The sequence below is a fragment of the Pteropus alecto genome, unplaced genomic scaffold (genome assembly GCF_000325575.1).
Source record: "Pteropus alecto unplaced genomic scaffold, ASM32557v1 scaffold43, whole genome shotgun sequence".
Lineage (NCBI taxonomy): Eukaryota > Metazoa > Chordata > Mammalia > Chiroptera > Pteropodidae > Pteropus > Pteropus alecto.
In genome coordinates this window covers 5,473,209-5,497,859 of record NW_006435764.1, presented here as the reverse complement: position 1 = coordinate 5,497,859, position 24,651 = coordinate 5,473,209, and the positions used below count along the sequence as shown (strand labels likewise).

Below are 24,651 nucleotides of genomic sequence, written 5' to 3'. Positions count from 1 at the left end.
CCCCGCCGACCGCCTCCCTGCGCTTGCGCATTCATGCCGTCAGGTTTTCCTTTTCCGGGTCCCAACTGGGATAGTCGGGCGCATGCGCCATTGCAGGCTGGCGGCTCGCGGCTCCTTCTTCCGGCCTCCTCCTAGGGCCGGCTCCCGCAGAAGCGGAGCGATCGCGGATCCCGAAGCGAGTGACCTGTGACCCCGGAAGTGTCCCTCAGGGTCCTGGGGCTCTCCCTAGGTCGGAACCGGGAAGCCGTCGCCTGCACCTCCAGAGCACCTACCCCACGCCCACCTCTGGATGCCGCCGACGGGTGCCCGGCCCGTGCCCAGCGCCTGCCTGCAGGCTCGGCCCCTTGGAGCAGTTTTTGGCCGGGGGTGGGGACCCGGACCCCGCCCCTGATGCGGCTCCGCCGCGGCGCTCGGGCCTCGCACCGCTGACTGCCCTGGCCGGCCCCGCCCCCTGCCAGCACCTTCGCCCCACGGACCCCTCTCCCCCGCTGGGGGAGGCCATGGCGTGAGCGCCAGGCCGGGCCCCGGGGCCCTCCGGCGCCAGACGGGGCATGGGCCGGGGGCCGCCCCCATGAGGGTCCCGGGAGGGGGGCGCGCGCTGCAGCGGCGGGGCCATGGGGTCGCAGGTGTTGCAGATCCTGCGCCAGGGGGTGTGGGCCTCGCTCACCGGCGGTTGGTTCTTCGACCCACACCAGAGCACCTTCTCCAACTGCTTCCACCTCTACGTCTGGATCTTCCTGCTTACCTTTCCTTTCTTGCTGTACATGGTGAGGCGCTGCCACCACCTGTAACTCCCGTCAGCGAAAGGGAGGGCGGCCTGGTGGGGATTGGGGACTGCGCCTTGGGCGCTGGGGTGTGGAGAGAGGAGCCACTGCAGAGTTTGGGGTGTGTGGAGGACAAGCAGAATTCTCCCTTTTCTCGGCTGGGTGACCTTGAGCACCTCATGTAATTTCTCTCTCTAGTTAGAATCCGTTGCAGGGTCGTTGTGGTTTCACAAGGGGTGACATAGTGAATCCTGACCCTGACAGTGGTGGTAGTCCACCCCATGGGGGCACCGTTGGTTGAGAAGGGACCTGACTTGCTGCCACTTCCAGGTTCTGCCCCCCAGCTTGATGGTGGCTGGCGTGTACTGCCTTGTGGTGGCTGTCATCTTCGCTGCCATCAAGACTGTGAACTATCGGCTGCATGCCATGTTCGACCAGGGTGAGATTGTGGAGAAGCGCAACTCTACCATGGGGGAGCCAGAGGAAGAGCCTGCCCAGGGGGACAGCAATCCACTCAGGTAGGTGAGGCTGGGGTTCTGTTTGGGATCCAGGGTTCTTGGTGCCTGGGCCTGAGCCTTGGAGGGTGGAGGAGGGGCTTAGGGAACATCGATTCGTGAGTGGTTGAGCACTTGTTCTGTGGTCCACCCTGGAATTGTCAGAGGACCTTTGAGAAGAGAGAAGCGATGGAGATTGCAGAGGCAGTACTAGGAAGAGGGTAGGTTAGCTCAAAGCTGATGTTTTTCTCCACTGCCAGGGACCCCGGAGTGGAAATGACAGTGTTTCGGAAAGTTAGTTCCACACCCCCAGTACGTTGTAGCTCCCAGCATTCCGTGTTTGGCTTCAACCAGGTCTCGGTGAGTGGTCCTGGCCCTCAGCCTCTCTCACTCCTCTCCTGGGAGCCCATCTCCACCATGGGTATGTCCTGAGCCTACCTGAGCCTACTGCCTTGTTTGCTCCTTCACACCTCTCTGTTTGCTCAGGAGTTGCTGCCCCGGATGGAGGACTCGGGGCCCCTCAGAGGTAGGTGGCTGCTGCTCAGAGCTGAAGGTGGTGGTGTGGAACGGGATGGCACACAGCTGCCCTGGGGTCCTGCTGATGCCTCTGGGTGCGTGGTTACAGACATCAAGGAGCTGGTGCGGGAGCAAGGCAGCAACAACGTGATCATGACCTCAGCTGATCGAGAGATGCTAAAGCTAAGCTCACAGGAGAAACTGAGTGAGTGGGTGTGATGCGGCAGGGGCTTGGGGGGGGACGATGAGCTGTCTTGTTTTTGAGTCATTCCAACTCTGCTACCCTGGGGCTCTCTTTGTTCTCCTGGATGGGTCTCACCCCAGCCGGGCTTTCAGAAAGCAGGAGCCGTAGGACCCCTTAGCCACCAGTTCCTTTCACAGCATGCCTTTCACTCACCTGCCTACCTTTCTTCTACAGTTGGAGATCTTCCCCAGACGCCTCCGGGGGCTGCCCCAGACCCTTCTCTCCCCAGCACAGACTCTTCGGAACGTTCTCCTTTGGCTGGAGATGGAGCCCCCTGGAGTGAGAGCAGTGTGGCTGACACTCCCATGAGTCCCCTACTGAAGGGGAGTCTTAGCCAGGAGCTGAGCAAGAGCTTCTTGACCTTGACCCGTCCTGACCGGGCCCTGGTGAGGACCAGCAGTCGACGGGAACAACGCCGGGGAGTGGGTGGCTACCAGCCCCTGGACCGGCGGGGCTCGGGGGAGCCCATGCCCCAGAAAGCTGGCTCCTCAGATTCCTGCTTTAGTGGCACTGACAGGGAGACATTGAGCAGCTTTAAGAGTGAGAAGACCAACTCCACCCACCTGGACAGTCCCCCTGGTGGGCAAGCCCCTGAGGGCAGCGACACAGACCCACCGTCTGAGGCTGAGCTGCCCGCCTCACCAGATGCTGGAGTACCCTCAGATGACACACTGCGTTCCTTTGACACAGTCATAGGAGCAGGGACACCGCCAGGCCCGGCCGAGCCACTCCTGGTTGTGCGGCCCAAGGACTTGGCCCTGCTTCGGCCTGGCAAACGGCGGCCACCCATGCGAAGACACAGCCCTCCTGGCCGTGCCCCTCGGCGGCCCCTGCTGGAAGGCGGGGGCTTCTTTGAGGATGAGGACACCAGTGAGGGCAGCGAATTGAGCCCGTCCTCCAGTCTCCGATCTCAGCGCCGCTACAGTACTGACAGCTCCTCTTCTACTTCTTGCTACTCCCCCGAGAGTTCTCGGGGTGCAGCAGGGGGGCCTCGGAAGCGACGGGCTCCCCCTGGGGCTGAGGAGGGGACTGCCGTGCCCCCCAAGCGGCCCTATGGGACCCAGCGGACGCCTAGTACTGCCAGCGCCAAAACACACGCCCGTGTGCTGAGCATGGATGGGGCGGGGGGTGATGTCCTAAAGGCCCCCCTGGCTGGCTCCAAGGCTGAGCTGGAGGCCCAGGCGGGGGTGGAGCTTGGTGCTGGTGAGCCCACTGTGTTCCCTGCGGAGCCCCGCAGGGGACCTGCCGCCAACCAGCCTGGCTGGCGGGGGGAGCTACAGGAGGAAGGTGCTGTAGGGGGAGGTAAGTGCCAGTTCCAGGGCTGGGGAGGGATGTGAGCTAGGTAGGGGGCTTGGGTTTGGGCAGTGGTCTGGCTGGAGTGGACCTGGTCAGTCATCTCAGCCTCTGTTTTAGGTAGCAGGTGGGTATGGATTTGGTGATTAAGTGACATTTTCTGCCACACCCCTCAGATAAGCAGGGGTGCAGCAGTGGGGAAAGGGGCAGAGAGACCTCTGGCACCTTGCTCTGGATCCTGCAGTTAGCACCTGAAGCCTCTGCCCTTGAGAACTCTCAGCATCCACATTCGTCATTCTGGGCTAGGGCAGACCATACTGTCCTTATTTCCAAAGGTGGAAACTGAGGCACAAGTGGTTAGGTGACTGGGCTGAGCCCAAGCCAGGGCATGGTTGGACTAGGCCTGACCTCATCTCCAGGCGGGAGCACCTGTGCTACCCCCACCTGTACCTCTAGCTCTGTCTAAGCCAGTGTCACTTATGCTCTGGGACCTCTCTCTGGGCAGTGGCCGAGGAAACGGGCAAGCGAGACCGCTCCAGCAGTGTGAGGCGGACACAGGCCATCCGGAGGCGCCACAACGCAGGCAGCAACCCCACTCCTCCAGCGTCTGTCATGGGCTCGCCCCCCAGGTGAGGACCTGCCGCCGGTCTGGGGGCTGTAGGGCCAGCTGGCTCTACCTGGTACTGACCCCTGGCTGGCCCTCCCCAGCAGCCTGCAGGAGGCTCAGCGTGGCCGCGCTGCCTCCCACTCCCGGGCGCTGACGCTGCCCTCTGCCCTGCACTTCGCCTCCTCCCTGCTGCTCACCCGGGCTGGTGCCAACGTGCACGAGGCCTGCACCTTCGATGACACCTCCGAGGGCGCCGTGCACTATTTCTACGATGAAAGTGGTGAGCACCTCCCTGAGTCCCGTGGCCTGGCCTCTGCCCCCGGCCAGCCCAGGACTCCCTCTCTCTCTCTTGCCGAAAGTCTTTGTCGCCCCAGCAGCAGCACTCGCTGTCGGGCACATACTAGTACCACCTGGTGTCAGACTTGCAGCCTCCCTGAGGTGTAGGTAGTCTCATCGTCCCCGTTCTGCCAATGAGGAAACAGGCATAGTCTGAAATCACAGGCCGAGTGACAGGCTGAGTGAGTGAGTGCCCTGGCTGAGTCCACACCAGGGTGGCTGACTGTAAGGCTCAGGCCCTTGACCAACAGGCCCTCTCCTGTCTAGCTCTTGTCCTCAGGAGCTGGACAGCCATCCAGAAGGACACAGCACAGGGTTCTTCTTTTCTAAGTGTCCTTGGTGCCCACGTGGGTTGGGCCTTGGTGTTCCCGTCCCTGACCCGTTGCCTCATGTCCCACACCCCTGCCCTAGGCGTGCGGCGTTCCTACACCTTCGGGCTGGCTGGAGGTGGCTACGAGAACCCTGTCGGGCAGCAGGGGGAGCAGGCAGCCAATGGGGCCTGGTGAGTCTCCAGGTGTGGGCTCCCGTTTCCGGGAGGTTTTCTCTGCTGGGCTGGGGAAGGGGCAGCTCCGACCCTGTAGGAGGAGAGGAGGGCAGGGAGCGGTGAAGGGCGGGCCTGCAGGGATCCCTTGGGTTTCTGACTCCACGACACTTCCAAGCAGGGCTTTCAGGACCTTGTGGGAAGCCCAGGTTCTGGAGGGAGGCACTTCTACCACCTGCCTCCTCTGGACCTCTCTCTTCCATGTTGCTTCTGGGTATCCAAGCAGCCCACATGGGTCCTCAAGTCATGGCCTGGTGCCGGCCTTAACCCTACCCTGTACCAGGGCTCACCAGAGGCCCTGACCCTCATGGCTGTGGTTCCCACAGGGACCGCCACTCACATTCCTCCAGCTTCCACTCTGCTGATGTCTCTGAGGTGGCAGGTGGTCTGAACCTGCTGCAGCCGAGGCCCGTGGTTCTGCAGGGCATGCAGGTGCGCCGAGTGCCCCTGGAGATCCCAGAGGTGAGGAGCCTGCCGTCAGGGAAGGAGCTGCAGGAGGGGACAGTGGGGGGCAGATCACCAAGCCCTCGCCCAGGTACCAGGAGGGGCAGGCAGCTGAGCGAGGGCTCCAGGGGCCCTAAGGTGTCTGTCCTGACCTTTGCTGGTTGGCACAGGATGTGTAGGCCCCAGGTCTGAATGGTTCAAAGAGCCCCTTATTTGCTTATTCGGCAAACACATCTGGAGTTTCTTCTTTGTCCTGGAGGGACCCACGGTTAGTGGAGACCATGGGTGTTAGCAGTGGTACCTGCAGAAAGGGACTGTTCGACTTACCAGACGGTGACTGCTGCTCCCTGTGCTGGACACCTGATGTGTGGGATAGCTTGGGGATGTTGTTCGTGCTTATCATCTTAGTAGTTACTAATAATGCCCTCTTTCTGTCCTAAAAGTGCCCTGATTTGGGTAATAATTTGCATTGCTCACCTAGTAAGGGCAGTACTAAGAGTACGTGAGCTCACCTAGTAAGGGCAGTACTAAGAGTATATGAAGTAAAGATTCAGAGTTTAAATAGTCACGGAAGGAGCACCCATGCATCCACCACCCAGGCCACCAATAGACTGGACATTGCCCAGAGCCCTGCGTACCCCTAATTGATGCTTACATTCTCCTTAACCTTCGTATGGGGTAGCAATGTCATCCTTACACAGCTGACGGCCACCTCCTGAGACAGGGGCTTTGACTGCATCTTTGACTCTCTGTTGTATTCTAGGGCCTAGTACAGGGGCAGGCCCATCGTTGTCCCTGTAAGTTCTTGTTGAATGAAGGACACAGGAGGCCCAAAGAGGTTAAGTAGTTCACCCAGGGCCTCACAGCACTGGCATTGGCACCAGGCCTGTCTTCAGGGCCAGTTCTGTATGTGTTTCGGGGTGGGCTGGTCAGAGCAACCCTGATGGCTCTGCCTGAGAGGTAGGTAGGTAGCATTTGTGCTGGTCCCAAAGGATAAGGTAGATTTCACTGAGCCCAGGAAGAGGCAGGAGAGGTCACCTGAGTGGGGAAGACAGACATGGCAGATAGTAAGTCTGGCCCCTGGCAGCCCCAGAAGTCTCCGATAGCCGCTGAGCCATGTGCTGGGACCTGAAGCAAGGAGCAGACTCTTGTGGTGGAGGGTCAGGGCAGGCCACAGGGCCACTAGAAGGTGGGGACTTTTATGCTGGAAGAGGTGGTCGCCCGGCCAATGCGTGCTGACGGGCGGGGGTGGCGAGGACCCCTGTGGGGGGCGAGGGGCTGATGGCCGCGGCTGTGGGGACTGCAGTTTGACCTGCTGGACCAGGACTCCCTGCACGAATCCCAGGAGCAGACGCTGATGGAGGAGGCGCCGCCCCGCGCCCAGCACAGCTACAAGTGCTGGCTTTTCCCTGGCCGCTGGACCTCTGTGCGCTACGAGCGGCTCGCCCTGCTGGCCTTGCTGGACCGGTGAGTGCCCACCTGCCCTAGTCCCAGTCCCTGGGGCGTCCCTCTCCCCTGGCCTTCCAGACACTGTGAACACGCTGACTGCGAGAGGTCACTGAGGGCGTGTTGACAGCTGGAGCCTGCAGTGGGGTTTCTTTAGATTCCTCTGGGGTACAAAGGGGTGCCAAGTAGATGGTGCTCTAGTCACACCGTCTTTCCCAATGCTCTGCTCAAAATTGATCATTTCTGTTTGGTATGTTATTTTTTCTGTGATAGATTTGGTTAAATTGAGTTCTGTAGCCTAAAAAAGCTGACAAACCATTTGTCTCAGCCTTCTCATCTTTCAGGGGAAACTGAGGCCCAGAAAGTCAGATAGAGAAATTGGATGACTTTTGTTGTCTCTGGACAGTTTTGGCTTAGAACCCATGTCCTGGCTTTCTCTACTCTGGGCGTCTCCAGGAACTGTGGCTGGTGTGTGTTGGACATTGCCTGTGTGCATAGTGTGGCATGCCTGAGGAGTGGTGGCACCTGGAGCCCTCACGGTCTAGAGGGGGCAAAGATTGGAATTCAGGGTAGCCACAGAGTGGCTTCCTAGATCACGTGCAGCCTGGTCTTGCCCCTGAGAGGTCACAGGGTCAGGTATTCATAGTGTGAGGGCTGGCCTGGGTGCCCGGACGGGGGCCTTTGTGGCCAGGTCCTGCCCCCGCACCCCAACTCCTTGCCTCACTAGCGGGTGAGGAGGTGGGCGCGCTGACCCTGCCGTCTCTCCAGGACGCGGGGGCTGCTGGAGAACATCCTCGGCGTCGGCCTAAGCAGCCTGGTTGCCTTTCTGGGCTACCTGCTGCTGCTCAAGGGCTTCTTCACCGACATCTGGGTCTTCCAGTTCTGCCTGGTCATTGCCTCCTGCCAGTACTCCCTGCTGAAGGTCAGGCTTGGCTCCCTGGCTCTCCTTCCCCGACCTTGTCCCTGATGTCTTGAGGGAGGGTGAACTAGAAAGCAGATCAGAGGGCTAAGATCTCCTGTAGCCAGCCCTTCATCTCACGAATGGGTAAAGTTGAGGGTCAATTGAGGGTCCTGCCCTGGTTACTGGTAACAGCCTGGTTATGGAACTCTGACTACCCCCTCCCCGCCGTGGGCACTGGCTCTCGTTGCCAACGAAGCTCCCATTTCTTCCAGAGTGTCCAGCCTGACGCGGCATCTCCCATGCACGTAAGTACCGGCAAAGCAGCGTTTGTGCGCAGGCGGCTGAGCCCCGGGCGGGGCTGAGGCCAGGTGGGAAGGGGTTGACTGGAGGAAGGCAGTGCTCGCTAACCACGCACATGGCCCCAGATCCTTGGTCCTGCGGCTCCCACCCTGCCAGGCTTTCTATCTTGGGTCCAGGGCTGGGTCTCGGGCATGTGAATGTGCATGTGCACGCGTGAGTGTGCACGTGCATGCAGGGTGGTCAGTGGAGGAGGCCTGCCTCCTCACTAGCCCACTCCCCAGGGCCACAACTGGGTGATCGCGTACAGCCGGCCTGTCTACTTCTGCATCTGCTGTCTGCTCATCTGGCTACTGGATGCCCTGGGCTCAGCTCAGCCCTTCCCGCCCGTCTCCCTTTATGGCCTCACTCTCTTCTCCGCCTCCTTCTTCTTCTGTGCCCGTGATGTGGCCACTGGTGAGACTGGGCAGGGCTGCAGTGGCCCCGGGGAGTGAGGCCCCAAAGGTAGTGGGTCCAGGGGTGGCCCACAGGCTCACTGGGCCCTCGCTTTTCTCCTGCCAGTGTTCACCTTGTGCTTCCCATTGGTATTCCTCCTGGGCCTCCTGCCCCAGGTTAACACCTGCCTCATGTACCTGCTGGAACAGATAGATATGCACGGCTTCGGGGGCACAGGTATGGTGCCCACAGGTCGCTTGGGGGTTGGGAGGCAGTATGGGGCCCAGAAGGGCCCAGAGATTAGGTCCAAGGCTCCAGTCTTCTGCCGAGCCTTCTCCCGCATTGTTACTGTGGATTCTAAGAGCCCATCTCTTCCTCTCCCGTCCCCGGGCAGGTGGTTTAAACCCCAGAGTGCCAGATGCTCTGGAGGCCTCTGAGGGCTGCAGGGAACAGAGAACAATGAGCTGGGGCTGGAGTCTCAGGAAGATTAGCCTCTGGGAGTTGAGGGACAGCGGGGTGGGGGTGAGTGGGGTGCCAGCGGGTAGGAGTGGAGCTTTAGCTGCTGTTTCTCACCTAACAGCCGCCACCAGCCCACTCACTGCAGTCTTCAGCCTCTCCCGCAGCCTGCTGGCAGCTACCCTGCTCTACGGCTTCTGCCTCGGGGCCATCAAGGTAGGGATGACCTGTGGGGTGGGGGGCATGCTGAAGCTCGGGGGGTTGTTGGGATAGGGCTGCGAACTGGGCTCGGCAATGGCTTCTCCCATGGAGGGCACCCCCACTCCCCATGCTTACCCTCACCTCCCCTGACCAGCATGGGTTCTCTCCCCAGACTCCTTGGCCAGAGCAGCACGTCCCGGTCCTCTTCTCGGTCTTCTGTGGCCTCCTGGTGGCACTGTCCTACCACCTGAGCCGGCAGAGCAGTGACCCCACTGTGCTCTGGTGGGTGCCTGCATGAGTCTGTGCACGCACACGTGTGTGTTTGTGTGTGTCTTTGCATGGCAAGGGCTGGGGGTGGTTTGCGCATGTGCCTGTCACTGACTGACCCTGGGGCCTGAGGGAGAGGGGAGGTCTCCCCAGACCCAGGTCTTCTCACCCACCCCAGGTCTCTGATCCGGAGCAAGCTCTTCCCTGAGCTGGAGGAGCGGAGCTTGGAGACAGCCCGGGCCGAGCCCCCAGACCCCTTGCCGGACAAGATGCGCCAGTCGGTGGTGAGGGGTCGGAGTGTGGGGCTCTAGTCTTGGGGTGAAGGGCTGAAAGGGGATGTGGTCAGCCACTGAGTGGCTTTTTCCTGGCTCTGCAGCGTGAAGTCCTACACTCTGACCTGGTGATGTGTGTGGTGATCGCCGTGCTCACCTTTGCCATTAGCGCCAGCACCGTCTTCATTGCCCTGAAGGTTCGTGTAGCACAGGCCACCTTCTCCTCCTTGGTCCTTGCAGGAGCCTGCTCGACCAGAGGGCCCTGGGCAGCCATGGCCCCATGTCTCCTTGGCCCCTGCCTAGCCTGTGCCCAGGCCCCCTGTGGCTCCTTGGCTGAGCCTCTGGCCTCTTTCTCTTGCAGTCAGTGCTGGGGTTCGTGTTGTACGCGCTGGCTGGGGCTGTGGGCTTCTTCACACATTACCTGCTGCCACAACTCCGCAAACAGCTGCCCTGGTTCTGCCTGTCGCAGCCCGTGCTGAAGCCTCTGGAGTACAGCCAGTACGAAGTTCGCGGTAAGTGCCTGCTCGATTTCCTGGCCCACTGAGCTCCGGTGGCAGCGGGGTCCTCTCTGCTCAGAGTACCAGCAGGGGGCAGCCTCGGCCCTGTCTGCTTCACTACCCTCCGTGCCCTCTCCTGCCTGCCAGGTCCTAGCTTGTCCCCGGCTCCGCTCTCACCCTGCCTGCTCTGCCTTTTTTTGCTCGCTTTGTGTTCTAGGAGATGGAAGAATTCCAGGGCCATAAAAGGATCTCTTGTCCAGAATTACAGAGTGGTCACCAGCAGACTAGATCTGCTGGTGCACATTTTCCCTTGGGCAGTGAAACAAACGTACCCTTGAGCCTGTATTTAAACTTTTGGATTTGCTATACCGAGGTCCAGAGACCTGCATTTCTTAAACAACTAAAGATTTTGCATTTCCATGTGGCTACAGTTAGCTCGAGCCAAGTGGCAGTGGCCCCTTCAGAAGGGTCCACTGCATACTTGACCTCACCCTGCCCGCTCTGGCTTTGGTGGGCATCTGAGATGTCCTCGTCAGCCCTTAGAGCACCTTCCCTGAGTCCGTAACATGCCCCGCCCGGGCCTCCTCACCTTCATTTGAGCTGCCAAACATCACTTCTCCTGCCAGCGTCTCTACAGACCCAGAACAGCACATCCTGCGGTCTGCCCTCCTTCCAGCTTTCCTCCCAGGGCACACCTGTCCTGGCCTTGCAGTGGGAGGGGAGTGTGGAGGGTCAGGTGCTGGCCAACAGTCCCGCCATCTGTTGCAGGTGCTGCCCAAGTGATGTGGTTTGAGAAGCTATATGCCAGCCTGCAGTGTGTCGAGAAGTACCTCATCTATCCTGCCGTGGTGCTCAATGCCCTCACGGTGGACGCCCATGCTGTCGTCAGCCACCCAGACAAGTTCTGCCTCTAGTGAGTACCACTCGCCATCCCACTGTGTATATTCCCGTGTGACACATGGGGAAACTGAGGTCCAGAGAGGGATTGAGATCTGCCTCAGTTGCCCAGCAACCTAAAGTATGTCCCCAGCTCTTAAAATACTTCCTGTTGCCTCTTTGAAAGATGTGTCCCCCAAATGTGCCTAAGTGGGGTGACCCCTTTAGAGGGCAGAGACTAAGAGTCACTGGCCCAAAAGAACAGGGCCAGCCCAGCAGAGCCCAGGCCAAGGCCAGCAAGGGGTAGGCACCACACCCACTGTTGCCGGAGCCCCCTCTGGGGATCTCACATCTGCCCCTTACCCACAGCTGTCGGGCGCTTCTGATGACCGTGGCTGGGCTGAAGCTTCTGCGCTCGGCCTTCTGCTGCCCACCCCAGCAGTACCTGACCTTGGCCTTCACAGTCCTGCTCTTCCACTTCGACTACCCGCGCCTCTCCCAGGGCTTTCTGCTTGACTACTTCCTCATGTCCCTGCTCTGCAGCAAGGTGAGCTGGTAGCCAAGCTGCAGGCTCCAGGCTGTGCAGCAGGAGCACGACCCTTCTCCCTCGGTGGGAGGTGGGGGGGCATGACCTCCCCAGGGGCCTGCAGCCCTCTTAGCCACTGCCCTGCATCAGCCCCAGTGTGGACCTTTGCAGCAGCTCCTCCGGGGTCAGGGAGGAAGCTGTGGTTTAGAGAGGTTAAATGACTTGTCTCCAGTCCCTCAGAGAATTGGTGGTCAGCCAAATTTGAATTCAGGTCTTTCTGACTTCATAGCCTTTTCTTTGAACCATGATACTTGACCACCTTCCTCGTAAGCAGACAGGATAGGACTTAGCCTTGTCCTCTGGACACTAGTCTCTGAGTTTTGCTTCCTTGCCAGCTACGGCCTTGGAGTCCAGTTAAGAGCTGAGTTTCAGAAGCCCTTAGGGCCTAGGTATATACAGACTGCTCTGCCAGGTTGTAGGATTCCCCAGTCAGGTCAGGGGACAGGTCACATTGAACAAAGTGCACTGTACTGGAGGCTTGAGGCTCGCAATGGGACCCCAGCACAGGCCTGATCCTTTTTCTCACTGACATAAGCATTCTAGTCTGGTTTTCTGGTCTGGCCCAGGATGGTGGACATCCAAACTGTCACCCCCTGAGGGCAGGGCCTGTGACCATCTCTTGACTTTCGGTACCATAGTTGAGGCCCAGCATCATCACTGACCGAGAGGCATGGCCTGAGCAAGTCATTTACCTGCTCTGCTTTTTCTGAACCTCAACTTTTTCATCTGTGAAATGGGATGACGGGTGGTTGTGTCAATTAAGTGGCTAATGCCCTCGCAGAGTGGTTGCTTTGTTGGGGTTGCTAATGGTAACATGTGCTTGAGCTAGCTCCAGAAAGGGCTGGGAGTGATCTTGAGCTTTATTCCCGTGCGAGCAGCCAGTGGAGTAGGCCCAAGGCTCTGAGTAGGTACTTGGTAGACCCCACGTTTGTGAATGACCTTGTGTCTCTTACTTTCTCCCCCATGACCCTGCCAGCTGTGGGACCTGCTGTACAAGCTGCGCTTTGTTCTGACCTACATCGCACCCTGGCAGATCACCTGGGGCTCAGCTTTCCATGCTTTTGCCCAGCCCTTTGCCGTGCCACGTACCCGGCCTACTGCCCACTGCCTGGGTGGGGATGTGCAGAGAGGGTCGGGGCCTGGGATCGGGGTCGTGGGGATGGGTTGGCAGGGGTGGAGGGTGGTGATGGGGGTCTGGGGAGGGTCCGATGTGTTGGCCATCTCCTTGACTCGCGCCCAGACTCGGCCATGCTGTTCGTTCAGGCCCTGCTCTCGGCGCTCTTCTCCACGCCCCTCAACCCCCTGCTGGGCAGTGCTGTCTTTATCATGTCCTACGCGCGGCCCCTGAAGTTCTGGGAGCGCGACTACAAGTGAGTCTCCTGGGAGACGGGCGTGTTGCTCAGAGGGACCCTGGGAGGAGGGGGGCTGCCGGATGGGACAGGGAAAGTAGCTGGGAGGAAGGAAGGAGTTGGGAGCCCAGGCCGGCTGGGGTGCAGAGAGGGTCCCACAGCAGAGCTGAGTGACATGGTGGGTTTCACCGGGCTGACCTGATGAAGGCAAAACCCAGGCCAGGCCAAGGCCTTGGGCTCACATCCTAGGCTTCTCAGCCGTGTGGTCCTGAGTGATTCCCTTCCTGACCCTGGCCTCAGCTTCCTCCTGTATAGTGGGGCTGTCATGGCATCCACCCAGAGCATGGTGGCATGGGCTCAGGGAGAACGCAGTGGCTTGCCAGCGGGGGTCGGCGTCTGAACCCTCGGCAGCCCCACTCTGGGTCAGCTGCGTTGTTGCTCTTTCTCTGAACAGCACTAAACGTGTGGATCATTCCAACACCCGCCTGGTCACGCAGCTGGACCGGAATCCCGGTGTGTACCCAGCCATCCGGGGGCTTTCCAGTGGGGCCTCCTGGGGAGGGAGCCTAGCTTGTCATGTTATCCACTTGTCTGTTTACCCTGGGTCCCAGGCGCTGATGACAACAACCTCAACTCCATCTTCTATGAGCACTTGACACGCTCGCTGCAGCACACGCTGTGTGGGGACCTGGTGCTGGGCCGCTGGGGCAACTATGGCCCCGGCGACTGCTTCGTCCTGGCCTCCGACTACCTCAACGCCCTGGTGCACCTCATTGAGGTTGGCAATGGCCTCGTCACCTTCCAGCTGCGTGGCCTTGAGTTCCGGGGTGAGCTGTGAGGGCTGGGCCTGACACAGGGCACCGTTTCATAGTGTATGCGGGCTGGCTTCTAGTCTAGTTCTGCCCTGGTTTGCTAGGTGATGTTGAGCAAGGCACTTCCTGGGCCTGGGTTCACCAGTTGGAGCAGTGAGGTGGCAGGGTCTCCTTTGGCCAAGCCCTGTGACTGACCTGACTTTGGGTCTGAACAGGCTGCTGTGGTGAAAGCTTGGACTTGGAGCTCTGGGTTCTCCTGCCAGCTCCTGCTGGCCTGCTCTGTGGTCTTGGGCTTGGCCTAGGGTGGGGGCCACGTGTAACCACTGGTGAGTGAGCTAGCTCCTTGCCCTCAGGAAGACGCACACATTGGGTGTTCAATTCAGAAGAGGCCACAGAGGGCCACCCTTAGAGGGGCACAGGTCTTGAGCGCCATGAACCTGAGCAAGTCGCTCTGGTGGAGCTTCGGTCTTTGTAAATGAGGGATCAGAGCCTGTTTGGCTCACTCCCACCCCACTGTGGCCACCGAGAGTCTGGAGGGAAGGGGCTTCATTTGTTCACTTACACAGCTTCCTGATAGGGAGGCTGAATGGCACAGGCCTCCGATGCCATACCTGGGTACTCGCTGGGGAGGAGGCGGGCGGGGATGTCCTAGTGGCCGCCTGACTGGCACCCCTTCCCTGTAGGTACGTACTGCCAGCAGCGTGAGGTGGAGGCCATCACGGAGGGCGTGGAGGAGGATGAGGGCTGCTGCTGCTGTGAGCCGGGCCACCTGCCTCGGGTTCTGTCCTTCAATGCTGCCTTTGGGCAGCGCTGGCTGGCCTGGGAGGTGACGGCCAGCAAATACGTGTTGGAGGGTTACAGCATCAGTGACAACAATGCAGCCTCCATGCTGCAAGTCTTTGACCTCCGCAAGATCCTTATCACCTACTACGTCAAGGTACAGCAGCGATGGCTGGGCAGCAGGGGTCCCACTGGGGAGCACTCACTGATGGGAGGAGCATCCTGAATGCCATCTTCTGGATCATTGGGAGCCTGATTTTCCCAAGGGATGCAGAGGCCTCAGCGAGTTTAAGTATCCTCCAAAGTGCTACTCTGGACAGCCAGCCTCAGGGGACCCAGCGGCTTGTGTGGCTCTGACAGTGGGGTGCCCAAGATGGGCTTCCTGTCACGCTCCTCCAGAAGGCTCACTTTGGGCAGTGAGTATTGGGCAGGTGGGCAGCACGTGCAGATCCCTGCACTGGGCTGCTGGTCCCAAGAGGGACAAACGCTAAGGCCAGCCTTTCAGACCACCAAGCTCCCTGCTCCCCATCCCTGGTTGTGGCATTCATGAGTCTCGGGAGCAGCTGCCAAGCAGTGGTGCTTACTGAGGGGCAGGCTCTGTGCCAGGCACCTCTGCGGAGCTGGGTGAAACCTACCACACCCCCCCAGGACAGATCTGCTCTTTCAGTTGTAGAAGTTGGCTTGAAGACAGGAAGTGATTTGCCTGAGGCCCCAGAATCAGGAGAAAGTGACAGGGCCGGGCTCAGACTGTGGGCCTGAGCCTCCCCGTCTCAGCCCGGTGCTCCAAGCCCAGCCCGAGAGTCTCAAAACCTGTTGGGGGTGGTGGGGATTGTGAGGCACGGTGTGGCAGTCCAGAGGGAGCTCGGTTCTGGGAAGCCTGAGTTGTCACTTCCCTTGCTGTGCCTCAGTTTACCCCCTTAAGAAGTGAGGATTGTTGTAGTTGTGTGAGATGGCAGGAACTGTGAGGCTTTGTGGCCCCTGGAATAAGGGCACTTATGGGAGTGGGGTGGGTTGGTCACAGCCCAGGTCCCCTTGTACCCTTTTAGCATCTGCTGTGGGGCTCCTTGTGTGGAGCCTGGATGGGTGACCTTTTGGGGGTCAGGAGAGCCTGCCCAACTGAGCTGCTCTCTGGGGCAGTGCTATGCATCCCCCAGCTGTCCTTTTGCCTCCCGTGGACGTCCCATCTATCATACCCCAGAGACGCTATGGTTTTTCCGTAATTTTTTTGTCCACCCACCCACTCCAGGGGAAGGGTTTGTGAGCTCCCCATCCCTCCCCCCTCACTTTCACCATGAAAGAGACTGTGGTCCAGACAGGGACATTCCCAGCCCCAAGTCACCCAGAGGTCACGGTCCTGGCTATCTTCCCCTCCCATCTCAAGAGAGGTTCTCATGCCCAGGTCACCCTGCTGCCTCCCAAGAGCCCAGCTCAAGGCCAGCATAGCCTTCTCAGGGCTTTGCACCAGGCACCCAGCCAGGCCTGAGCTGGCAGGCCGAGAGGAGCTCCGCCCTGCCAAGTGTGTCGTCCCGTAAGGAAGCCAACTTGCCACAGCTGTCTCAAGGGCTGGGCAGAATCTGAGCGGTAGAGATTCCTGGAGGACTTGAGGAAGGGCTCCGTCAGAGATGGAGTATAAGGTGAAGCTTGCAAAGACCAGTTGGGGCTGCCAAGGGCAAGGCCTGAGGACAGCAGGTGTGCAGGCAGCCCCTCAGCTGGGGGCAGTGTACAGATGTGTCCTATCCAGCTCTTAGTGTTGGCAGACCAGGCAGAGCCCTTCCTGTGCCACTTCGGCCCGCCTTGGTGCCTCCTCTGCACCTTGCCCTTCCTGAAGAGTCACTAAGTTCAGTTGAGTGACAGACTCAATCTAAGCCCCACAGCCAGAGACACTGGCCCCACATCTGCCTATAGCGAAGTCTTGGGGTCTCAACATTTCCAAGCCCAGGCATCTTCACTATCCTATTTGGTGTTTTTGTTTGTTTGTTTATTTATTTATTTTATTTTAGGCAAGGCAGCCCTTGGTTGACTTCACAGATTGCAAGGACCTTGTCAGCTTACAATCTCTTCTTTTTTTTTGTTTTTTACGCCTACAGTACCTGATCTTCTTAGGTAGTTTCCCATCCAAGTACTATCCAGGCCCGACCCTGCTTAGCTTCCAAGATCAGATGGGATCGGGCTTGTTAAGGGTAGCATGTCCATAGACCTGTTTGGTCTTTTTAGCAACCCTTTCAAAGAAGCAGGGCTGGTGTCATTGGCCCCTTTTATAGCTGAAGAAACTGGCTCACCCCTGCAGTTAGGTGGGGATGAGAGGGGAAGGATGCCACGGCCATGAGACCTGTGAGGATTCAGTGAGCTGGCCCACGTGGAACACTGAGCAGAGTCCGACTCCTTAACGCACGCTCGTGAGAGCTGTGACAGCTGAGAACCACTCCAAGGGCTGGGTCTCCAGAGAGCTGGAGTTTCACAGAACACACTGGCAGTGGCAAAAGTTAATGGGCACTGTGTGCCAGGCCAGCTTCCCGCCGCACCCCTGAGGGTTTTCCTTTTTGGTTCTTGGGGGCTGTGGTGGGGCCCAGACTGTGGGGATGCCCTCTGGGCAAGAAAGTCAGGCGCTGGTCTGCCTGTGGCCCAAAGCGACCCCACAGCCATCCTGCCTCCACTCACCCCATTAGGCTCCTGGTCCCCCTTCTTTTGCTAATGGATCAACCCAGCCCTCTCCAAACAGTTACCCACCTGTCCATCACCCAGGTGATCCTGGGGCCAGGCCTTCGGCTGCTAAGCCACCCACAACCATGACCTCCAGGTGTACTCCAGAGAGCTGTTTGAGGCCCTTGGCTTTTCCCAACTTGTACTGTGTACTGTGGTCATTTTGCCGAGGCTCCTGGACTCCATGCCCCACCAGAGCCACCCTGCTGGACATCCCTACTGCTTGGGTGCCCTCTGTTCATGGCCAGCTATGTTACCCTCCCCAGCCATGAACTTCCCACCCTTTACCCAGGCAGAGGGCCAGCCCTGGCCGCTCCATCCCAGGGTGGCACATGGAATCCCAGTAACCTCACTGGCTGCCAGCTGCCAACCTCACACTGCCTGTCCATGCTGGCTGTGCCAGCTGCCTGCCTTCCAGAAGTTCTTCATTTGTCCAAACCCCTGCTTAGAAACCAGCAATCTCTTAAGGGGGTCCACGAGCCCCTGACTTTGGGCACAGTTGCTTTTTCTCTGAGGAGAGGCCCTATGGCTGTCCCATTTCAGCTGCCTAAAGAGACCCGTGTGACTTGGGGCACTTAGGCCCAACTGGCCTGCTGCTGGCCCCTCTATCTCAACCTGCTCTTCCAAGGCCTCTGAGATCTGGGTCCTCTGGCATCATGGTATCAAAGGTCCTAGGATTCCAATCCTAGCTCAGTCTGCCCTGCGGTTCAACCTTAGGCAGGTCCCTTGTCTGAACCCTAGTTTCCCTTACAAATGGGGCATCTTCTGAGGAAGCGAGCGAGCACTGGTCACAGTGCAGAACTCTCCAGGGGACGCTTCCTATCCACTTTCTCGATCTTCCTCTCTGGTTTAGGGGAGAGGGGCAGACTTGCCTGTGTGGCTTCACGGAGCTGAGACTGGACACAAGATGAGTATTCTAGGAAGCAGACATCGGCTCAGTACAAGGGAGAAGCTTCTTTACCCCATCGCTTTCTCCTGCAGTGGCCAGGCTCGGGCAGTACTCGTCACTGGCCCAGCCCTGATGCCTGCTCTCTCCTCTCAGAGCATCATCTACTACGTGAGCCGTTCACCAAAGCTGGAGGCATGGCTGAGCCATGAAGGCATAGCGGCTGCCCTGCGGCCTGTGCGGGCTCCTGGCTACGCTGACTCAGACCCCACCTTCTCGCTGAGCGTGGATGAGGACTACGACCTTCGCCTCTCCGGCCTCTCGCTGCCCTCCTTCTGTGCGGTACACCTGGAGTGGATCCAGTACTGTGCCTCCCGGCGCAGCCAGGTCTGGCCACCACTACCCTGGGCTGCCTTCTCCCCTCCCTGGGAGAGTCCCTTTCACCCTCAGCCTTTCGGCCCCAACCCCAAATTCCCTGTCCCAAGGCTGAGCTGGGCTCTGGGGATGGGGGTCCTTGTGCCACAGCCCGTGGACCAGGATTGGAACTCGCCGCTGGTCACGCTGTGTTTCGGCCTGTGTGTGCTGGGCCGTCGGGCCCTGGGGACTGCCTCGCACAGCATGTCTGCCAGGTGAGTGCCCACAGGCCCAGCCGGGCCCGCCACTCTTCCCTCCGCCCCATCAGTGAGGAGCTCCGAGTCAGAGGCCCCCAGGAAGCACCTCAGTCCTTCCTTCAATGTGGCCCTTGTGGGCAAGGCACCTCCCAGTTGTCACCTTGTCTGCTCCTCACCATCCTGTGAAGGGACCTGGGGCAGAGACTGACCTCCTTGTCAAGGTGGGGAAACTGAGGCCTGTTCTGAAGACTGGTCTCGGGTCCAACCACTGGATGTAGTTGAGCTCCGACCTTGGCGCTCACCTCCCTGCTCCTCTTCCAGCCTGGAGCCCTTCCTCTATGGCCTGCACGCACTGTTCAAGGGCGACTTCCGCATCACCTCCCCACGCGACGAGTGGGTCTTTGCTGACATGGACCTGCTTCACCGCGTGGTGGCGCCTGGAGTTCGCATGGCCCTCAAGCTTCACCAGGTTGGGAGAGGTGTGCCCAGGCTGGGTAGGTAGGCGGTGGGTCAAGCCCTTCCCCAGGGCAGGGGCCACTGACCCCAGCCCTCCTGCCCTCCCCGCAGGACCACTTCACATCCCCAGATGAGTATGAGGAGCCAGCCGCTCTGTATGATGCCATTGCAGCCAACGAAGAGCGGCTGGTCATCTCTCACGAGGGTGACCCGGCCTGGCGCAGCGCCATCCTCAGCAACACGCCCTCGCTGCTGGCACTGCGCCACGTCCTGGATGACGCCTCGGACGAGTACAAGATCATCATGCTCAACCGGCGCCACCTGAGCTTTCGCGTCATCAAGGTGGGGATGGCCCACCCACCCAGCTTGGCCCCCTCCCCGGTGCCAGCCCCCTGACCCTTGCGTGTGGCCCGCAGGTGAACCGTGAGTGTGTGCGCGGCCTGTGGGCCGGGCAGCAGCAGGAGCTGGTGTTCCTGCGCAACCGCAACCCCGAGCGTGGCAGCATCCAGAACGCCAAGCAGGCTCTGCGCAACATGATCAACTCCTCCTGTGACCAGCCGCTTGGCTACCCCATCTACGTGTCGCCCCTTACCACCTCGCTAGCCGGCAGCCACCCCCAGCTGCGGGCGCTGTGGGGTGGCCCTGTCAGCCTGGGTGCCATTGCCCGCTGGCTTCTGCATAGCTGGGAGAGGTGAGCCCTTCCTGCCAGCCCAGCTCAGGGGGCCAGGTTCTTGGAGCAGGAAGCTGAGACTGAGATGAAGCTACTCCTTCTGAGGTCTCGGGAAGTGCTGGAGCCAGGATGGACCCTGCAAGCTGACCCCCTCCCAGAGCTGAAGGTGGCCTTTAGCCTTAAGAGCCATTAAGACCCTGCAAAGTAGATGGCAAAATCTCTTAGAGACAGGACCCCGGGGCTCACGAATGTTAGGTGACTTGTCCTGGGGCTGGAGACTTCTGCTTGTGAAGTCTCTGCTCACCTCCTCGCCAACTTCTTCTCTCCCCACCCCAGGCTTCATAAGGGCTGTGGTGCTGGCTGCAACAGTGGCGGGAACGTGGACGACTCAGACTGCAGTGGAGGTGGTGGTTTGACCTCCCTCAGCAGTAACCCCCCCTTGGCACACCCCACACCCGAGAACACAGCAGGTGAGCCGGTGAGGCCAGGCTGAACCAGTAGTTGAGGGGGACAGCTTAACTGAGGTCTTCGCCCTTTTATCTGTTTCTTACAGGCAGTGGTGACCAACCCCTCCCACCAGGCCCTGGCTGGGGCCCGAGGCCCTCCCTGAGCGGTTCTGGTGATGGGCGCCCCCCTCCTCTGCTGCAGTGGCCCCCGCCTCGGCTCCCTGGACTGCCCCCTGCTTCTCCTGTCCCCACTGAGGGTCCCCGGCCCTCAAGGCCCCCTGGCTCTGGTCTTCTCTGTTCTGAGGGTCCCAGTGGAAAGTGGAGCCTAGGGGGTCGGAAGGGGCTGGGAGGATCTGAAGGGGAGCCAGCCTCAGGGAGCCCCAAAGGGGGCACCCCCAAATCTCAGGTAAGGGTCCTATGGGAAGGGAGGGCCCTGGGCAGCTCAGGTCTGCTCTCCCACCAACTTACCTCCCCTTCCCCAGGCTCCCCTAGACCTCAATCTCAGCCCGGATATCAGCACCGACGCCTCACCTCCCAGAGTAGCCCAGGACATTCCTTGCTTGGACAGCAGTCCTCCCGAGAGTGGAACACCCGTGGGGGCCTCAGGTGACTGGCCTGCCCCTGCTGAGGAGCGCGAGAGCCCAGCCGCCCAGCCCCTGCTGGAACATCAGTACTGAATGGTCCAGTGCCCTCTGGATCCCAGCCCAGGATTCAATAATTTGGACCCTGGCCTCTGGCCTTCTCTGCTGGACCACAGAACTGAGTGGCTTTGGCTTCCACATCCAAACCCTGACCTCTGACTGCCTTAGCCAGAGCACCAGAACTGAGTGGCCCAGATCTCTGACCTTGACCCCTGGTCTCTCATCTCTAGTCCAGGGCCTGGACTCCCCAAAATGAGGCAGGAAGCCTCCCAGCCAGGCCCGAAGAGCCAAACCCATGGGCTGGTCCCGCTTCAAGCCCGTGGCCGGGACTGACTTGGCCTCTGGGCCTGCACTGCCTGCAGGGGCAGCCCCTCGGCCTGGACCCGGGGCTGAAATGTGGGAAGGGTGGTTTCTTTTTTTTTTTCTTTTTTTTTTTTGTGCTTCGGCGACACCAGAATTAATAACACTATTTTTGATTTTGTTTGGTGGTTTCTTCTTTCTGGGAGTGTTTGGGGGGAGGGTAGAGAAGGTCCTGGACAGGTCAGTGTGGATAAACATGGAATGGGGATGAAGGATATGGGACTCCATTATGATGGAGATCAAGGTCAGACTAAGGCAGGGTTCAATTAGGCCTGGGTCCTCTTCCTCACAAGCTTGTTCTCATTTCAAGCCTTCATCTGAAGTCCATTTTGTTCAGTTTCTCACCCCTATAATATCTGAAGACTTCCAGCTCCAGTGGGCTGGCTTCTATAATTATCAGCCTTGACCTTAGCCAAAGCCTTTCTCTGAACTTAATTTCTCTAGCTATAAAGATGACAGCTGTCTAAGGTGTTTTAAGAATAAATGAGAACGTGTGTAGAGCAGGTCCCGATGCTCAGCAAGTGCTCAGAAACAGTCGCAGTGTCTGAGCACCTGTTGTGTGCCGCAGAAGCTAGACACTAGGTGTCCTGCTCTTGCCCTCCCAGTTGGTCGGAACACAGGTAACACTGTTCTCGTTTTTCGGCCGCGGGTTGGAGGCCCAACAGCCCGCTGGGCTGGGCCTGGCTCCGGCAGAGCGCTCTGTGTGCGGGCTGACCGCCTCGGGCCGCCGGGGCGCTTCCCGCCGCTGCGCCGGCTCCCAGACGGACCCGGCCCCTGCCGCTGTGGCTCCGCCCCCGATGTAGCCCCGCCCACAGGCGGAGCCGGCGCCCGGAGCGGTAGCGGGAGAGCCGGCAGCAAGACCCCAGCGCGGGAGGCGGCCGCCGGGCGGGAGCCCCAGAGGTACCGGCAGGCGCGGGGGGAGCGGAGGCACCGCGGTAGGGTCAGACAGGGGAGAAGGTAGCCTGGCGTGGGCCCGGGGTGTGTGTGTGTGTGTGTTCGGGAGGGGGTTCTTCGCTGCGTTTGCCGCCTGTACCCTCCCAACCTCCCTTCGGGCTCCAGCTCCAGTCCCAAGTCAGCATGTCCAGTCTCCTGCCTCTGGCCAGCAGCCCTCACTCTGTCCTCTATGTGACGGCCCGACTTGGCCGGTGTGCTAGGGAGTGGATGCAGCGGCTCCTGAATCCTCTCGGTGGCGCTGGCGACCGCCAGTGCTGTTGGCTGTGCGCGGGGTTCCCCCTGCTTTGGGGCTCCCCTTCTCCCTGAGCGGCCTCCTCTCCAGCCTTTGCATACCGCCCCCAGTCCTGGGGCTGGCCTGGGAGGAAACATCTGTCGCGCCCCCTGGCAGCAGAAATGGGGTCATGACCTCCAGATGTGCTAAAAAGCGTCCAGCGCCTCCTCCTGGGGCAGCCAGGCCTTCCGGATCTGTGGGGGCGGGGCCAGTCCCCTTCCCCCCCCACCAGTGACACAGGCGGCAAGGAATGTCCCGGCCTCAATGGACCCTGTGTGAAGCTGCTGGGTGGGAGACAGAGCCCAAGAACACCCTCCAAGGCAGGGCCAGAGCCCGGCACTGGGCCAGAGCAAGAGCAGTCCATGGACTGTGTGGAACAAACGGAACTCAGCCCACAGGGAGAGGGGTCCGTACAGACCCCTCCCTCATGCCCCCTTACACTGCCACCACACACCACAGCCAAGGCCCGAGAGCTTGGCGCATGGAGCCAAGGCCTGCATCTGTCACTACACACTTAACACATGGCCAGCTTCACTAGTTTCAGCGGCCATTCAATCTCCCAGCACCGTTAAGAGGAAACAGTTTTGATTAATTAACCCCATTTTAGAGATGAGAGAACAGAGGCTCAGAGTCAGCATCAGAGCTTGTCCTAGGAGAAACGCGGGAGGAGTTACTCTGAGATTTGGAGGCATAAGCTTCCTTGGTTCTGGAGTTTTAGCTGAGGGGTGCCCCTACCCCCATCTAGCCCAGCCCCACATGTCACTGGATGATGCACAAAGACCCACCAGAAGGTGGCTGCACCCCTAGTGGAGGGTCCCCACATCCCTGCCCCAGCAACCAACTCCATCCTGGGTTCACTTGGGGGTCGCTCCCCCTGCCATGTTATACTACGCTTTGCACCTGCCCCTAGCCTCAACAAATTTCCACACTTAGTAGGTCCCTGGGGCCTTGGGTGTCTCAGTCTTACATCCTGTGAGATCTTGAGCCTCAGCCCAACCCCCCAATCTGCCCCACACCTACATACACAAGGACAGGAGTGAGCAGGTATAGCACTATTTGGGCCTTGGAAATTGACAGACCCAGGTTCAAATCCTAGCTCTGACACGGAATTGCTTCAAGCAAGAGCATCCCCTTATCTGGACCTCAGTTTGACCATCTGTCACATGGGGTTCAGACCTCCCTGTCAGCATCAGTGAGGCCAGGTTGCCAGAGGTCCCCATCGGTCCCAGTTCCAGCAGAGGGACCCAGCCATCATGACTCTCTCCCTTGCCCCCAGGCATGGTCACAGTAGTCTGCAAGAAAGTGAACCAAGGCCTGTCTTTCAGGCTAAGGTGACTTGGGTCCCATGACTGAGTGTGGTATGACCCCACCACCTTCCTCAGGATGTGGGGCTGGGCAGGGGGCTGGGCCCATAGTTGGGGCCACTTCCTGTGCCAAAGGAAGTCCTCTTGCCCTTCCTGCTGCCCTGCCAGTACCCCCTGGGAACCTCCATGTCCTTGAGGTTTTTGAGGCTGTGAGGGCCAGGGCATTGAGACCTGACCTCTGGGTGCTCAGCTCCTTAGGGACCCTGGAGGAAGTAGGAGGGGCAGGGAGGAAGGTCTCTGGGGACAGGACGTCCTCCCTTTGTCAAGCGGGCAGGACTCAGACACCAGTGGCCCCATGGGTTTCCCGTCCCAGCTGAGACAAAACATCTGTCCAGTTGGGCCAGAGCTTGGTGGGGACCCTCAGTCTGGACCCGGGCCAAATCCAAGGTGTGTGAGTTGGAACTAGGGGACACTGGCAGCCCCAGGACTGCCTAGCCTCCAAGACCCTAAGACCAGTGCCCCAACAGCCTAGCCCCTGGCCCTGCTTAGTGCTAAGCTGGAGGAGGGGGCTGGAAACCTTAGCCCGAGGCAGACAAGGAAGTGGCCAGGAAAGCGGAAGCGGCTTTGATGGTCTCGTAGAGGGCCGGAAGCCAACCCGGCGCGGTGGAGGACCAGGCTGGGGCCCCCCAGTTTAGCCTCCAAGACCCTAAGACCAGTGCCCCAACAGCCTAGCCCCTGGCCCTGCTTAGTGCTAAGCTGGAGGAGGGGGCTGGAAACCTTAGCCCGAGGCAGACAAGGAAGTGGCCAGGAAAGCGGAAGCGGCTTTGATGGTCTCGTAGAGGGCCGGAAGCCAACCCGGCGCGGTGGAGGACCAGGCTGGGGCCCCCCAGTTCCTGTTTTCTCCCCAGGTCCCTCTGAGCAGCCCACTCCCTCAGCAG

At 59.8% G+C, this 24,651-nt stretch overlaps 1 protein-coding gene and 1 pseudogene across 4 annotated transcripts; one reads left to right on the top strand and one right to left on the bottom strand.

Moving 5' to 3' along the window:
* The first annotated feature begins 99 nt into the window (after positions 1–99).
* On the top strand, positions 100–21,305 carry PCNX3 (pecanex homolog 3). 4 transcript variants are annotated; one of them, XM_015588738.2, is made up of 35 exons: positions 100–767; positions 1,095–1,282; positions 1,519–1,618; positions 1,745–1,784; positions 1,884–1,979; positions 2,193–3,320; positions 3,817–3,940; positions 4,023–4,198; positions 4,666–4,756; positions 5,122–5,257; positions 6,546–6,706; positions 7,454–7,607; positions 7,859–7,891; positions 8,168–8,339; positions 8,445–8,555; positions 8,899–8,990; positions 9,148–9,257; positions 9,421–9,526; positions 9,619–9,711; positions 9,876–10,026; positions 10,780–10,924; positions 11,257–11,434; positions 12,450–12,558; positions 12,714–12,843; positions 13,277–13,335; positions 13,434–13,649; positions 14,318–14,571; positions 18,157–18,387; positions 18,526–18,629; positions 18,933–19,080; positions 19,179–19,409; positions 19,484–19,758; positions 20,074–20,207; positions 20,291–20,589; positions 20,666–21,305. In XM_015588738.2, exons 1-35 carry the CDS (start codon positions 615–617, stop codon positions 20,858–20,860), a joined length of 6,123 nt encoding a protein of 2,040 aa, XP_015444224.1. In that variant the 5' UTR covers positions 100–614; the 3' UTR covers positions 20,861–21,305. The 4 variants fall into 4 exon arrangements, with proteins under 4 accessions (XP_015444224.1, XP_006911164.1, XP_015444225.1 ...); XM_006911102.3 differs by having other exon boundaries at positions 4,020–4,198; positions 6,585–6,706; XM_015588739.2 differs by having other exon boundaries at positions 4,020–4,198; positions 6,564–6,706.
* Positions 16,493–16,611, bottom strand: LOC112479329 (annotated as a pseudogene).
* Positions 21,306–24,651: the final 3,346 nt, after the last annotated feature.

Bases quoted from the DNA above. Each gene is read 5' to 3' on its own strand.
- PCNX3 (XM_015588737.2), top strand. From the start codon at position 615: ATGGGGTCGCAGGTGTTGCAGATCCTGCGCCAGGGGGTGTGGGCCTCG. The intron at 1,619-1,744 runs GTGAGTGGTCCT...CTGTTTGCTCAG, and splicing joins TTGGCTTCAACCAGGTCTCG to GAGTTGCTGCCCCGGATGGA. The intron at 8,556-8,898 runs GTATGGTGCCCA...CTCACCTAACAG, and splicing joins GCACGGCTTCGGGGGCACAG to CCGCCACCAGCCCACTCACT.